Below are 13995 nucleotides of genomic sequence, written 5' to 3'. Positions count from 1 at the left end.
GTAAATGTGGGTGCCAGTCGCGGCTCGGTTTTGGGTCGTGACAATATAATTCGCTATACATATATAATTGAAGCGAATTGTATAAAACGAAGTGTATAAAACGAGAAAGAGAAAGAGACTTGGGCAGAGAATTGTATAAAATGAAGTGTATAAACGAATTGTATACTTATAACTGTATAGAACGATTATATACAATTTGAATTTGTATAAAAGTGAGAGGAAGCGAGCGAGAGATGGAGCGAGAGAGGAGAGTGGCGAGCGAGAGTTTGAGGGAGAGAGGTGACTGACAAACAGTTTGCTACGGGACACAATTAAAACAAAGGGTGGTTATAGCAATTAATTCAATTTATTAATTTGCCATTATATACAATTTTCCCTTATTAAAATATACTAATTTACGTAATTTTTCCTAATACTATTGTAGGCGGAGGCCCAAATTAGTAACCCATAAAAAGCCCAACCCAATTTATCCATAGCCCATACGCTTGCAAGGTTAAAACAAAAAAAATTAGGATTTTAGTATTTCTCTCGTCTTCTTCATCGAAGCAGCAAAAAAAAAAAATACAGAGAAATTCTTAGACCAACAAAATGGTTCGTTCTTCTAACCTTTACTGATTAAGTTTTTTTTCGTATGTATTGTGATGTATCTATTTATCAATCTTATATGCTTTGCTATGTTTTGTTGGTACGATTTTTTTCATGGATTATATCATAGAATTTGAAGGCCAGTTTATTTTCATGGATTATATCATGTAGAAACATATTTTAATTAATGGGTCGATGGAAATATAACAAATTTGTGAAAGGAACATTGGGTTTTGTTGTGGTCATTTATGTTATCTTTTGTTTCATTTTATTGATGTCCAAATCTACTTGTTTGATAGTTAAACTTGTATTGTAGTTTTGCTATAGAGATGCGACTTGAGAACTTATAGGGTCCCAGATCGGTTGCAATAAGCTTAGTGTTTCTACTTGTAGTTGTGGATTGAGTATTGGTTATGTACATCTCTTTTAATGTTAGTTAATAAATTTTTTTAGTTCCGTTACTGTCTCGTTGTTGTACTCTTTTCATGACGTATTTGCGAAAGATGGAGTGTTTCTTCGGGGTTGCTACAATGCCGTTTACATGATCTATATGGCTTACTTTATAGTTCTGTGATGATTTTGGCCATTTTCTCCAAGTGGTATTTGGATATGCCCAATTCAATGGGTCTGATGCTATAACTGTCCCTTACCGCATGTCTATTGATCCTTAGATCATTGATTGGTTTTGTGTTATGCATCATATTGTATACTTGGTGTTCCTTTACATTTTTAGAAACAAAATGCATGTTGAAGATATATCAAAAGAAAATTTATATAAATACTTGCGCTTTCATATATTTACAGGCTAGAGGTTTGAAGAAGCATCTGAAGAGGCTCAATGCCCCAAAGCATTGGATGCTTGATAAACTTGGTGGAGCATTTGTAAGTGAATTGTCTTTGAGTATTTTCCAAGTAACTCGAGATGGTTTGAGCTGCTTTAGCTAATAAAATTCTGTCTTTTGCTCTATAGGCTCCCAAGCCATCCTCTGGGCCACACAAGTCGAGAGAGTGCTTGCCGTTGGTCATTATCATGCGAAACAGGTTGAAGTATGCTCTCACATACCGAGAGGTGATCTCAATTCTGATGCAAAGACAAGTTATGGTTGATGGGAAAGTAAGGACAGATAAGACATATCCTGCTGGTTTCATGGGTAAATGCTCTATTTCTACTTTTTTCTGTTTCTGGTATCTTTTCTAATGAACTGTTAAGTCATGTTTTATTAATGGTATGTGATTTTTACAGAGTCTAAACATGTGTCTTTTGTTATAAGTAAATACTTGAAAAGAATACTGAAATATTGGTTGATAAGTTAGTTTGATAGATAAAACATCACATTAAAGTTTAATTCTTTGAACAATCGATTGAATTTGATTTCTTAACATTGTATAGAAAGAGAATTGTGTTAAATATTTCGAGGGAACATTCTAAAGTAGGGAAAGTCACATCAATTGGAACTTCTGGAGTACTATGGATTTATGTTGCTTGGACTCCTCAAAAATGTCATCGGGTGTGTGTCGGATCCTTCAAAAGTAGTGCATTTATGAGGATCTGACACGGGTGCGACAACATTTTTGGAGTCCGAACAACTTAGCTATGGATAGGTGGTATGTTGGTAAATAGAAGTGTTAATTCAATTTTCACGTGACATTCCCTTTCTTTCGTCTGTATGGCTTGTTTCTTCACCCTTGAAAATGACTAATGCTAGTTTCTATGTACAGATGTTGTTTCAATCCCGAAGACTAATGAGAACTTCCGTCTTCTTTACGACACTAAGGGCCGATTCCGTCTTCACTCGGTCAGGGATGAGGAATCCAAGGTAGATTAATATTTTAAGTTGTGTGTTTGTGGTGTATATCTTTGTTAGGTTCATTTTCTAACCTTGTAAACTTTATTGGTTGTATAATGCTCTTATTGAGTTAGGTTCTTCCTATTTGCAGTTTAAGCTTTGCAAGGTCCGGTCTGTGCAGTTTGGTCAGAAGGGGATCCCATACCTGAACACTTACGATGGAAGAACAATCCGCTATCCTGATCCTCTCATCAAGGCCAACGATACCATAAAGCTGGACTTGGAATCTAATAAGATTGTTGATTTCATCAAGTTTGATGTTGGGAATGTTGTGATGGTTACTGGAGGTAGAAACAGGGGACGTGTTGGTGTTATTAAGAACAGGGAGAAGCATAAGGGTAGCTTTGAGACCCTCCACATTCAGGATTCACAGGGTCATGAATTTGCTACACGTTTGGGAAATGTGTTCACTCTAGGTAAGGGTACTAAGCCGTGGGTTTCACTACCCAAAGGTAAAGGAATTAAGTTGACCATCATCGAGGAGGCAAGGAAGAGGCTGGCTGCTCAATCTGCCACCCCTGCTTAAACTGTCCTTTGTTGCTTCATCCACTGTTCAAGTCAATTTCACGCTTTACAGCGTGATAAAGTTAAGTTTTGTAGTTTGAGCTCTAAATGTTTTTCTTTGTTTAGTGACGCACTTTTTTTTATTCTGCGAGCAGCCTTTTGAATATTTGTGTTCTTGGTTTTAGCATGCCTAGTTTTCTTAAACTCCTTTATGGATCATTCCTTTGATTTCCAGATTTGAAAAAGTGTTTCTCCATTACTATTTTCTTTTAAGCCATAGAGTAGTAGTTAAGATGCTATGTTAATGCTCTGAGTATATCATGTCAAGATTGAAGTCACTTAGTTTGTTAGGATGGATCCTTTGGAGTCTTTGAACCTTTTTGATCATTCTCACAGGTAGTTGCTATCTTCCACCAGCACTCGCCCAACTCATGTTATTACAGTTGGGTGACACATCGTCCCTCTAGTGAACTGTTTGGTACTCGTATTGATATTCTGATTAATCCAAATTATGCTATAGGTTATGTCTTGCATTATGGGGTGTTGGATTTTTCCTCGTGAGCATTGGTTTCATACTCAGGCTCGAACTTAGACCTCTGGTTAAAGAAAGAATAACTCCATCCGCTCCACTATTTTTGGTATATAGCTGCAATTTATTTGACTACCACAAAATCCTCTTGATTCATTTGTAGAACAATTTGTCAAAACACCAATATCACATTTAAAATTGGATTGAATTTCTTTAAAATGCATTCATTAAAAGTACTTGTACGAAATAAGTAAGAAAATATTATATTGTTGTATATGATATTAAATTTTCATTGATATACAGTCATATAAAAATATAAACAAGAGGATATATATACGTCGACTTAAAAAGCCATTTCTCCTAATATTCACGCATCCTCAATTGTATATGATGTATATATACGGCATATATACAAATATACAAGTAGATATATGCAAATATACACTTTCTCTACAATTAGCTAGGCCTAGTTGCCACAATGTATGATGTGAATAAAGTGAATTTGATAAAACAATTTTTATTTTTTTTTAAAATTATTGAGTTTCTTATTTATCCTCCATAAATATTATTTATTCATGTTATATATGTCTTTTTGAGATAACATATTCAGTGTAATGTCATAAATGAGGTGTAAAAAAATTAAAGTGTACGAAGATCTTACATCTACCTCATAAAGATATAGAGGTTTTTCAACAGATCCCCGACTAACACAAAGCATGCCAAACAATTTAAAAAACGAGAAACATTTGTGGAAACAATAATAAAATTGAAATATTAGGAAGTGATTCAACAGACAGAAAAAGAACAATAATAACAATACACTAATGTAATAATTAAAACACCAAAAGACATCGATGATAATTGAAATTGAAGAATAAAATAACGCTAACGCTACTGACAAAAAAGAAGATCAAAACGTACACCAACAATTATTTAGAAATTAACAAAAAGTCAATTTTACGCGATCAATAAATAAAACTTAAATCAATTTCATTAACTAATACTCAAAAAGGCTACAATACATTTCATCAATTTGTTAGAAGTCCAAAACATTGTGTTACATGTTACAACAAAATGAACAAAACAAGTTATTTAATTTGTATTATTAATAATTTGCAACAAGCTTATGTACTCATGTTGCAAATTGTTATCACTATTATCAATTTGAATTTCAGACAAATTATAATTATTATTATTATTATTATTCTGCTTTTGGATGCATAATATTTCTGCTCTCTGTTGTATTGGTAATTCCTAAAAAATATAACATTAAGATTTAAGACCAAAAAATAAAAATTAATCTTATACTCATGTTGCATATAATATGACGATATTAATAGTCTGTTTGATCAAATTTTTGGAAATTAAAAGTGTTTACTTTTTTATTTTTAAAAATGGAGGTGTTTGGTCAAGTTTTTAAGAGAAAATACATGCTTCTGGAGAGTAGCAAAAGTTGTTACTCTCTCCATCCACTTTTAATTATTATGTTGCGTTTTTCGAAAATTAATTTCACTAACTTTCAAAGTTAAATAAAATTACATTAATTCGATAGTTTAAACAAAAAGTTAGATATTCAAAACTATACGAAAAATACTATAAATTGCAAGTGTTTGCATATCAATATGATGAAAAAAATATATCATGAAATATGAATCAAAATTTTTATAGTTTAACTCTAAAAAGAAAACCATGACAATTTTACGGAGAGAGTACGAAGACATCTAGAAGCACTTTTAAAAAGTTTGACCAAACTTAATTAATTACTTTTAAAAAATTTATTGATCAAACACGGTTAGTTTCCATCAAAATAATTTTCCTTTGAAAAACATTTTTCAAAATTAGACCAATTTTAGAAGGTTGAACAAATAGATTATAAATTCAAGTATGTGTAAACAATAGAGCTTTTGGTCAAAAACATCATTTAACTATACCTCAAACTTAAACTACATCCTTAAAGTATCATTTCTAGCAGAAACATCCTTTAACTATACCCCAAACTTAAACTACATCCTTAAAGTATCATTTTTAGCAAAAAACATCCTTTAAATATTTGTAAGTGAACAACTTTCATCCTTTTGTTAGATATTGTCAAAAAACTAATGGATCTTACGAAAACATGAGCAGTTAACGTGACTACCAACAAAAATCATTCTGCATAATTTCATTACTTGCTACAAGAAGTTCTTGTAAAATATAAAAAATCTTAGAGAATGTTGCTTATGAAAACTAAGAATGATTGGAAGGTGTAAGCGCACATGATTTGTCTTTTTCGTAACGGAAAGAAGTTGGAGTTTAATTATTTTTATCTTTTTCTTAACCAATTAAATCAATAGATTTTTAGGTCAATCTAATATTGAAGTGACCAAAATATTGATTATGTCTCGTATTTGAGTTTCATTCTATATTATTAGAAGCGGAAGTCTCCAACAAATATTGCTTCTAGTATATTCAATTGAGAAGATACATATTTAAACTAATAATATTTATAATTAAAAATTACATGAAAAATGAATGGAAAAAACAGTCAAATTAAAAGTTTTGCATAATTTTTAACTCAATTACGAAAAAGTTCACGGTAATATTTTTGGCATATCTAAGAATAATAATTAGGAAGGGACGAATTAATTTTTGTGGGATATATCGGATAGTTTTACGAGAAATTCAAGTAGAAGGATGAAAATTTTCATTTTAAAATACTTGAAGGATGTTTTATGATAAGAATGATACTTTAAGAATGTAGTTTAAGCTTGGGATATAGTTAAAGGAAGTTTTCTGCAACAAATGTTACTTTAAGGATTTAGTTTAAATTTGGGATATAGTTAAATGATGTTTTTGGCGAAAACTCGTAAAGAATATTTCTACACACTCAAATCAATCATTTATAAGGTAATAAATTTAGAGTTTACCTAATATAAATATATTTTAGGAAAATCTTCATGATAAACGTTAATTGATAAACTTTTTTTTAAAACCAAAGACTTTGTGAACAAAGGCAAATTTGTGAGGCTCATTTGGTGGAAAATATGGAGCAAATATACAATCTTTTGTACATCTACGCCTTAATAATTTGCATGAAGCACAAGGAGATGAACTTCCTCCCATTAAATTTGGTTTAGTATAGTAATTTTGAAAAAAAAGAGAAATTAATTATAACTTATAGTTCTCTACAAAGAAATAATAATAGTATATAGTAGTAATATTATAGTATAGTATTTAATTTTGAAGAGAAATGAGTTGAGAAACACCCTATAATAGATAACTTTGACTTATTTCACGATGTTGTAGTATAGTATTATAGTATAGTATTTCATATTCACCTAACCTGAATATTTAACCTGAATATGAAATATTTTATTGTAATTAATTTGTATTTAGTTATACTATTGTTATTTTGTTGTAACGAAATAGAAAAATATGTTGATTTTCAAATGAATGGGATCATATATGATGCATCTAGTCTTTATAGTGGTCTAGTAAGTGCGATAACATCGCAGCTTAATATAGATGTTAATATAAACGATATTGAGATAAAATATATGATTAGTGATAGGTGTCCACCTGTTAGTATTCACAATGATGTTGGTGTGAGAGTTTTTTTTAGATCAAAGAGAGCTAATTTAGATTTCTTTACGAAATATCCATTGTGCATCACTTGGAAATTTTTTGAAAAGTATAATCAAGATTCTATAGTTGTTTTGGATAGGAGACATTCTGGAGTTAGTATAACACAACTAACATTAATTTATACTCCAACAATTTATCCGCTTGATAGGAGTGAATTTAGACAGAGATGTCGATGGAAATACTAATGAAGAGAATGATGTAGTAAGTGATCATTCTAACTTATTTGTAGTTGAGAATCAAATTTACAAGAATAAAGAATTACTTATGGAGGTGATGAAACATCTTCAAGTTGTCGAAAAATTTAGTTTAGATTTATTTTATTTTTTTAATTTGTATTTATTTTAATGTGAATTTGGTATATAAATTTTTAATGTATCTTTTCTTATTTGTGAAACAGTTATTACCTGAAGTGTCCTGCTGACAATTATTCCTGGATGATGAGATCATCATGTTTGAATAAATCAAAGTTATTCAAAATGAAAAAGTACAATGCTGACATACATACAGACGTGGAGAGCTAAAGCAAAAACGATAAAATTAGTGCACGAAGATCCGACCAATTCATATGCCAAACTATCACGTGATTTACAATTTAAATTATGCATTTAATTTTATGAATTGAAATGTTGTGAATTGTACAAATGAAAAAAATTAGCATGCATTTTGTTTACAGAATGAATTCACATTATCCATTTGATATCCATTATATGTGTAATATCAGTTTAATTAGTATTCCAGTTTGTATCCTTTTTGTGTCCAATTAGTATCCTTATCCAATTGATATCCTTTTGTATACACTTGATATATTTATTGTTTTATAATGTTCATTATCTAATTATATAATTAATTGAACAACACAAAAAACTTCCAGGTTATCTATACATATTGGAGCAAAAATATCCTGAATCGGTTTTGAAATTAGAAAGGGGGGAATGTGATAAATTCTCATATGCATTTGTTGCATTAGAAGCATGTATTAGAGGTTGAAAGTATTGTAGGCCAATTGTAGTTGTTGATGGGCAACTTTATAAGGTTCCTGCAAACACCATGGACCCAGGAGCACTTGAATTACAAAGAGAAGTACCGAAATAACAAGTAATTAAAAGATAGAGATAAAAATAAGGATGAGAAGTTAAGACTCTAGAAAGAAGATGAGTGGAGTGAGAACAGTTTCTTAACAATATACATAACTCTTCTGTCTAATCCCTATTTAACTGATTGATAATTGAGTCTCGATCCCAAATAAAACTCTCTAATATTTTACTTGGCCCAATAATCCCATCTAAATCAGTCTCATTTATCACATCTAACACATAAGTCCGTACAAAGTCTACTTGATTCACAACAATAATGAACCAGTAAAGATAAACGGAGGGAGTTTTAAATTCATTCTATTTTATTGACATGGGTAAATTTACTTCATATGTTATTCAACAGTATCAAAATAAAGGACATTTTTAGTTTGGAGAAAGAAATGACACTGATACCCCAAAATATATACCCTTTGTTGTAAAAGGCTTCAATAAGCATATATAGTAAACATACAGCAATTGAAAAAAAAAACTGTGATATAATAAAATTTTGCCTCTTAAATGTTTGGTGTATCCACAAGGTATCTTGAAATAACACAATACACAATACACAAACAATGATTGAGTGTACTTTGAAGTTTTTCTCGTCTTACCTCATACTTCAACTCGTAGTTTAAAACGCCATTGGATTGCCCATAGATTCAGAAGAGGGGATGCTGCCCAAGTCTTGGCACCAAAGATATATGACTTGTTCACGACCTTTTTTTGTTGTTGAAAATATCAGTGGTGTTAAGGCCAGCTTGCTCACGTGTTTTTCACTTTTCCAACAATGACTGTAATATCATCGAGTTTTCCTCCTGTTCAAGGTTACATGGAAAAGAAACCTTGTCAGGCATGTCATCAAGAAAATAATAGAAAAAGAAGCAAAAAGCGTTCCTGCTAGTCATGCCTGTTAACTTCATTCCAAATACTTTCTTCCACCAAGGAACATCAAATCCCTGTTAGTCAAAGTAATGCTAATAATAAGTATCATTTTATACCGTGACAGACAATGCATTTGAGGAAAATTTATATATATGTTGAATCAGACTGAAAATTTACCCTTGCTCTAGCCTCCAGTGAAAAAGGGGAGTCGAATTTGGTATCCACAGAATGGTTGCGCGCCAAATCAGCTAATGCCTTTGCTAACATTGATATCAAACAACTAAGAATACCATAGAAATGAGTCAACTGTTTCCAAGCAGAAATAAGATTTAAGTAGAAAACAAGTACCAGTATTAGAGACATCATCATTTGTGGTCACAACTGAAACAATCTCTTGATCGAAAATATTATCAAAGAGGCCATCTGAGCCCATTATGATTGTATCTCCTACTTGCAAGTTCACCGTGCTAACCTGTGAAAAGAACATACACAGAGACGAGACAAAGAGCATGTTTACTCTAATAGTCAAATACAACATCACAAAATTTATGTGGTAAGGCGATAGAAAAGACTCCCTAGGACATGTAGGATTATTGGATGACAAGTAACAAGATCTCTAACGATACCAAAGTGCACATTAGAGTCTCCATCAGGTGACCGGGAAAAGAGTAAATTTAATTAGCTGTTATCCAAATTAGTCTGGATTCTGTTACTAGAAAATCAAGGAGGTCAAAGCTTTTTGTGTTAAAATTTTGACAGCTGAGAAAAGATTATAAAGTGTATCCTCTTTAGACCTAACCAAATACCAATAATGACCGGGAAGAAAAATAGAACCAAGTTCATTTTACTCTAAAGGAAAAGTGTAATATGATTCACCGTATATAACATTCCATACTATGGCATCAAGGTATGTTTGAGTAACAGCCTCTGAGCTCAACTGGTATGGGCAGTCAAAATAGTGTTCGAGTGGAAAAGTGGAGAAAATCATCTGACCTGCACCCAAATAGGTAATAATGACACAGATGAAATTGAACCTTAAAGTCACACAAAAGAAAATATGAGTTTGCACCTTTACGAATAACCCGTAGTCCACAATCCCCAACACTGGCTATCTTCAAAATTCCGTTCTTGAATACAGAAACAATTCTATCTTCCACATAGAAAGCCACATTCAATGATAATAATCAAGTTCCTCAATCTGGATGACTATGAATGCTCAAGAACAAAAGCGCTGAAGATAAAATGACCTACACCGTAGCTGAACCAATAGATGATGTAGCAGCATGGGCTCCCTTTATGAGAATCCGAGGATCATCATTGACCTGGCAAATTTAATAAACCAGAATGTCTCAACGAAGAATCCATAACAATTGATTAAATCTAAGTGATTACTTAAACGGAAACACAGGTCACTGTTGTTTACTGTGACAAAACTCATGAAAGTAATTTTAAAATCAGGATGGTTTGTCTTCATAATGTTGGTACCTCCACATTCCCCACCAAAGAAGAAACGTTAGCCACCAATTCTCTGGAGAACAGTGCAGGATCCACATTCTTTTCAGCCCAACTGCACAGAACATTTGAGGGAACAAATATATTTTAGATATTTATGCAACTCTGAGCCACAAACATTGTCATTTGGAGATAATGCCTGCACTCTAACTGATCTAAGAGCTTCAATTTGCTGATTGCTGAGTGTAAGCAGAATAACAGTCGGAATCATCATAGTTCCTTATTAGCTGATAAGGTTAGTCCTGAGAGTTAATTAATATCCTTTCATTGCATAATCCTCTCTAGAGAACCTTGTCTATGCATTAGTTTTGTATATATGCATGTAATTCTTAAAAGACGAAATTTCAATCCTCAAAAATATACCACTCAGAAGTTGAAATAAAGATTTTTCATGCAGCAGGATTCTGATGGCTTATAGTTATAGACCAGGTAGAGAGGTTCAACTTAAAGAATTTTCAGGCAGCAGGTTGTTCTGGCGTTGTTACTGCAGTTGAGTAGTAGTTTCCGTCTCAATATGAAAATAAACAGGATTCTGATGGTATCACTTAGAAGATTCAACTTAAGTAATATTGTATCGTAATGTTCATCCTTATATATATATATGGCCCTATTCGAAGGTGCACCTTATACTACCTAAAAAGTGCAACCGAGAAATAATTTTACTCCGGTAACTTCCAAAAAAAGAAGTTTAACACTTTGAAACTTGCAAAGAGCCCGGAGATAATTTTTGTTAATGTGATTGAGCTCTTAGTATGAACCTTTTCCAAAATTCTCCCCTCCAGAAAGTACAGAAGAAAAAGAACTCAAAAGAAGGTCCTGCAATCGATTCTGCCTTAAAGCGGATATAAAGCTTGTTTCTAATTAGTCTAGATTTGAGGCATAGTTGACTAATTACTATGGGCCAGTAAATCTAATATCGTGCTCAGTTTTCTTGCCTCAACTGAGATGAGAGTTTCTTCTTGGCGAGCGAATACGACTTGGAAGTTATACTAATATGTTGGTTTATTGTGGTGCAAGCATGTGATTATAGACAGCTCCAAATGGGATTTCAGTTAGTTTTAAACCTCAAAAATCACAGGTATAGAGGAGTTGAGAACACCAGAACAATACATGTAGGCTGTAGCCGTCTCATGTCCGACTTTACTTGTTCATACTTTCTTTGTCCCCAACACAAATACGTGATCATAGAAAGAAAGTCATGGCACATAATTTTTTGTATAATACAAAAATTGATTCCTTAAAGTTCTACACATTTAGAAATTACATGAAGTTAATATGAACCACAAGTCTTCATAGTTAAAGATAGTTTAACATTAATGGTATGTTCACGAAAATTACGCCAAAGAGTTATTGATAAACAAAATGACATGCTTTTGCAAACTGAGGAAGTATCTTTAAAAGAAACCATGATAAAGCATCTCACCCAGAAACACCATCAGCAACAACAATCACTTCCCCATTATCACTGCTCACAAAGAATGCATCTTCTCCACCTTTCTCAACCTTCAAAACATAAATATACAACACCACCAATGGTGGACACAGAGTTAACGCAACACTCCCTTTAATCCATTCTATATCACTCTTACATTTATAGTCTGTTCCATAAACAAATAACACAGTTTTGTATTTGAAAACACTTTAAACTAAAAATTTCTCATTTTAGACTTGATTACATGCACTTATAATCATGGAAATGTTATATGTCATGGCACATAGACCAGGGGCGGATGTAGGCTTGAATGTATGAGTTTGATGAGTAGATTTGGCCAAACCTTCTATATGCATCTAAAAATCCACTAAATATGTACAAATATTAAATTCAATACTCAGTTAATAGCACAAGAGCCAAAATCTTTTAAGATTACTAATAGTATGTTCCAAAAGTCTTTTTTAATGAGAACTCCATGCTCAATCAAATATACAACAACAACATACCTAAGTGTAATCCCACAAGTAAGCCTGAGGATGGTAGAGCAGGGGTGAAGCCAGGTACGGCTGATCAACCCCCTCATAAGGAAAATTACATAGTAGATGTTTAACCCCCTTTCTCTTCTTCGCTTGTTTACTCATTTATATTTTAAAACATCCTTAGTGAAAATTCTAACTGGAATAGAGTGCACGCAGACCTTACCTCTACCTCAGTGAAGGTGGGGTGGTTGTTTCCGAAAAACGCTCAACTCAAGTAACACATATCAGAGCAATATGAAAAGAAAATATTAAAAGAAGAGAGGACACAGTAAATAATAGGAAAAAAAAAACATTGCATGACATTAACAGAACAAGGAATAGCAACAACAACAAAGAGTGCAATAACCGAAGCATGAAAAACATAAATCATAGGACAAAAACTACCCGGGCTCAAATGAAATACACAAGAGGGAAGTAGTGTTACTGCTATTGTCCAATTCGAAAAACCAAAAGATAATTTATCGCTATACTCATTTCTCAAAACATTGAATTTTATTATATTCAAAGGGCGGGATAGCAAAGAGTTATCGTCAAAGTCAAATACTGAACAAGTAAAAATAGACCAAGTCAATACTGAACAAGTAAAAATAGACCGACGGAGTATGATTTTACTACTTGCCTTGTTGGGATGAGGAATTAGGTACATTCCAACACTTAATGACATCTCTTGCCTGCAAATAAACAAATGTAGATACACAATAACCATTAATTCTTCACGATAATGGATACAACAAAGTAAGATTGAAAAAACTACTATAATTTTTCAAATAAATGATTGATTACTTGTTAACTAAGCAAAAAAAAACTGAATTTACCTAGACGGAGAAGGAGCAGAATCCGATGCAACGCAATGAAGAAAACTGTGTTTCTTTGTGATTACTGAAATTGAGCTAAATTTTTGGGGATTCATTGAATTGAGAAAGTGTTGAGGAAGAGAAATCGAAGGCCTGAGAATGGAAATCGCCATTTTTTTCCGTTTCCTCAAACCTCTTTCTAACACTATCGGCTAACAGTGTTAAAAAATGTGATTTCTTCAGAGGACGTGAGTACGTCATTTGGCCACGTTTGGTTGCTTTGGATTTTTCATTTACAGCAACTCGGTTTATTTCCGCAATTAAGGTCTGAAAAGGATATTATATTTTATAAATTATAATTCTATAAACAGGGGTGATAATGAGCGGGTTGATTTTACTGAAATTACTTTAATATTTTGTATTTCTAGTTGAGTTTGATACTAAAAATAAAATCTATAAAGTTTAATAGGATAGTGACTTATTCTCGCACCTTTTTTTTCCTTAAAAATTGTTTGAAAGAAAAGATTTTTTTCAAGACATTTTGAAAAGGGATAATTTTATTATTTATAGTTAGTTTTGGTATTTCAAATCACCTTATTTAAATTTGATCAAACGAAATTTAATTGTATTTTTATTGGTTTCCAAAAATAAAAATCGGGTAAAAAATTATGTTG

General features: G+C 32.2%; 2 protein-coding genes across 6 annotated transcripts; one reads left to right on the top strand and one right to left on the bottom strand.

Annotated features, from left to right (window-relative positions):
• The first annotated feature begins 492 nt into the window (after positions 1–492).
• Positions 493–3195, top strand: LOC107023746 (40S ribosomal protein S4). Its single transcript, XM_015224532.2, has 5 exons — positions 493–591; positions 1390–1467; positions 1556–1736; positions 2305–2402; positions 2524–3195. The coding sequence occupies exons 1-5, from the start codon at positions 589–591 to the stop codon at positions 2956–2958; spliced, it is 795 nt and encodes a 264-aa protein (XP_015080018.1). The 5' UTR covers positions 493–588; the 3' UTR covers positions 2959–3195.
• Positions 3196–7916: 4721 nt separating this feature from the next.
• On the bottom strand, positions 7917–13602 carry LOC107023760 (probable protein phosphatase 2C 1). Of its 5 annotated transcripts, XR_001457247.2 has the most exons (12): positions 13343–13599; positions 13147–13198; positions 11980–12059; positions 10530–10611; positions 10296–10366; positions 10114–10190; positions 9940–10037; positions 9393–9516; positions 9222–9304; positions 9070–9118; positions 8774–8977; positions 7917–8125 (listed from the first exon to the last, which is right to left on the bottom strand). XR_001457247.2 is itself a non-coding variant. In XM_015224555.2 (11 exons), exons 1-11 carry the CDS (start codon positions 13492–13494, stop codon positions 8925–8927), a joined length of 921 nt encoding a protein of 306 aa, XP_015080041.1. In that variant the 5' UTR covers positions 13495–13599; the 3' UTR covers positions 8632–8924. The 5 variants fall into 5 exon arrangements, 3 of the variants coding, with proteins under 3 accessions (XP_015080041.1, XP_027773798.1, XP_015080042.1); XM_015224555.2 differs by lacking the exon at positions 7917–8125 and having other exon boundaries at positions 8632–8977; XR_001457248.2 differs by lacking the exons at positions 7917–8125; positions 8774–8977 and having other exon boundaries at positions 9222–9299; positions 13343–13601.
• Between the last annotated feature and the right edge of the window lie 393 nt (positions 13603–13995).

Source organism: Solanum pennellii, chromosome 6 (genome assembly GCF_001406875.1).
Source record: "Solanum pennellii chromosome 6, SPENNV200".
NCBI lineage: Eukaryota > Viridiplantae > Streptophyta > Magnoliopsida > Solanales > Solanaceae > Solanum > Solanum pennellii.
This window is presented reverse-complemented; position numbering and strand designations above follow the sequence as displayed.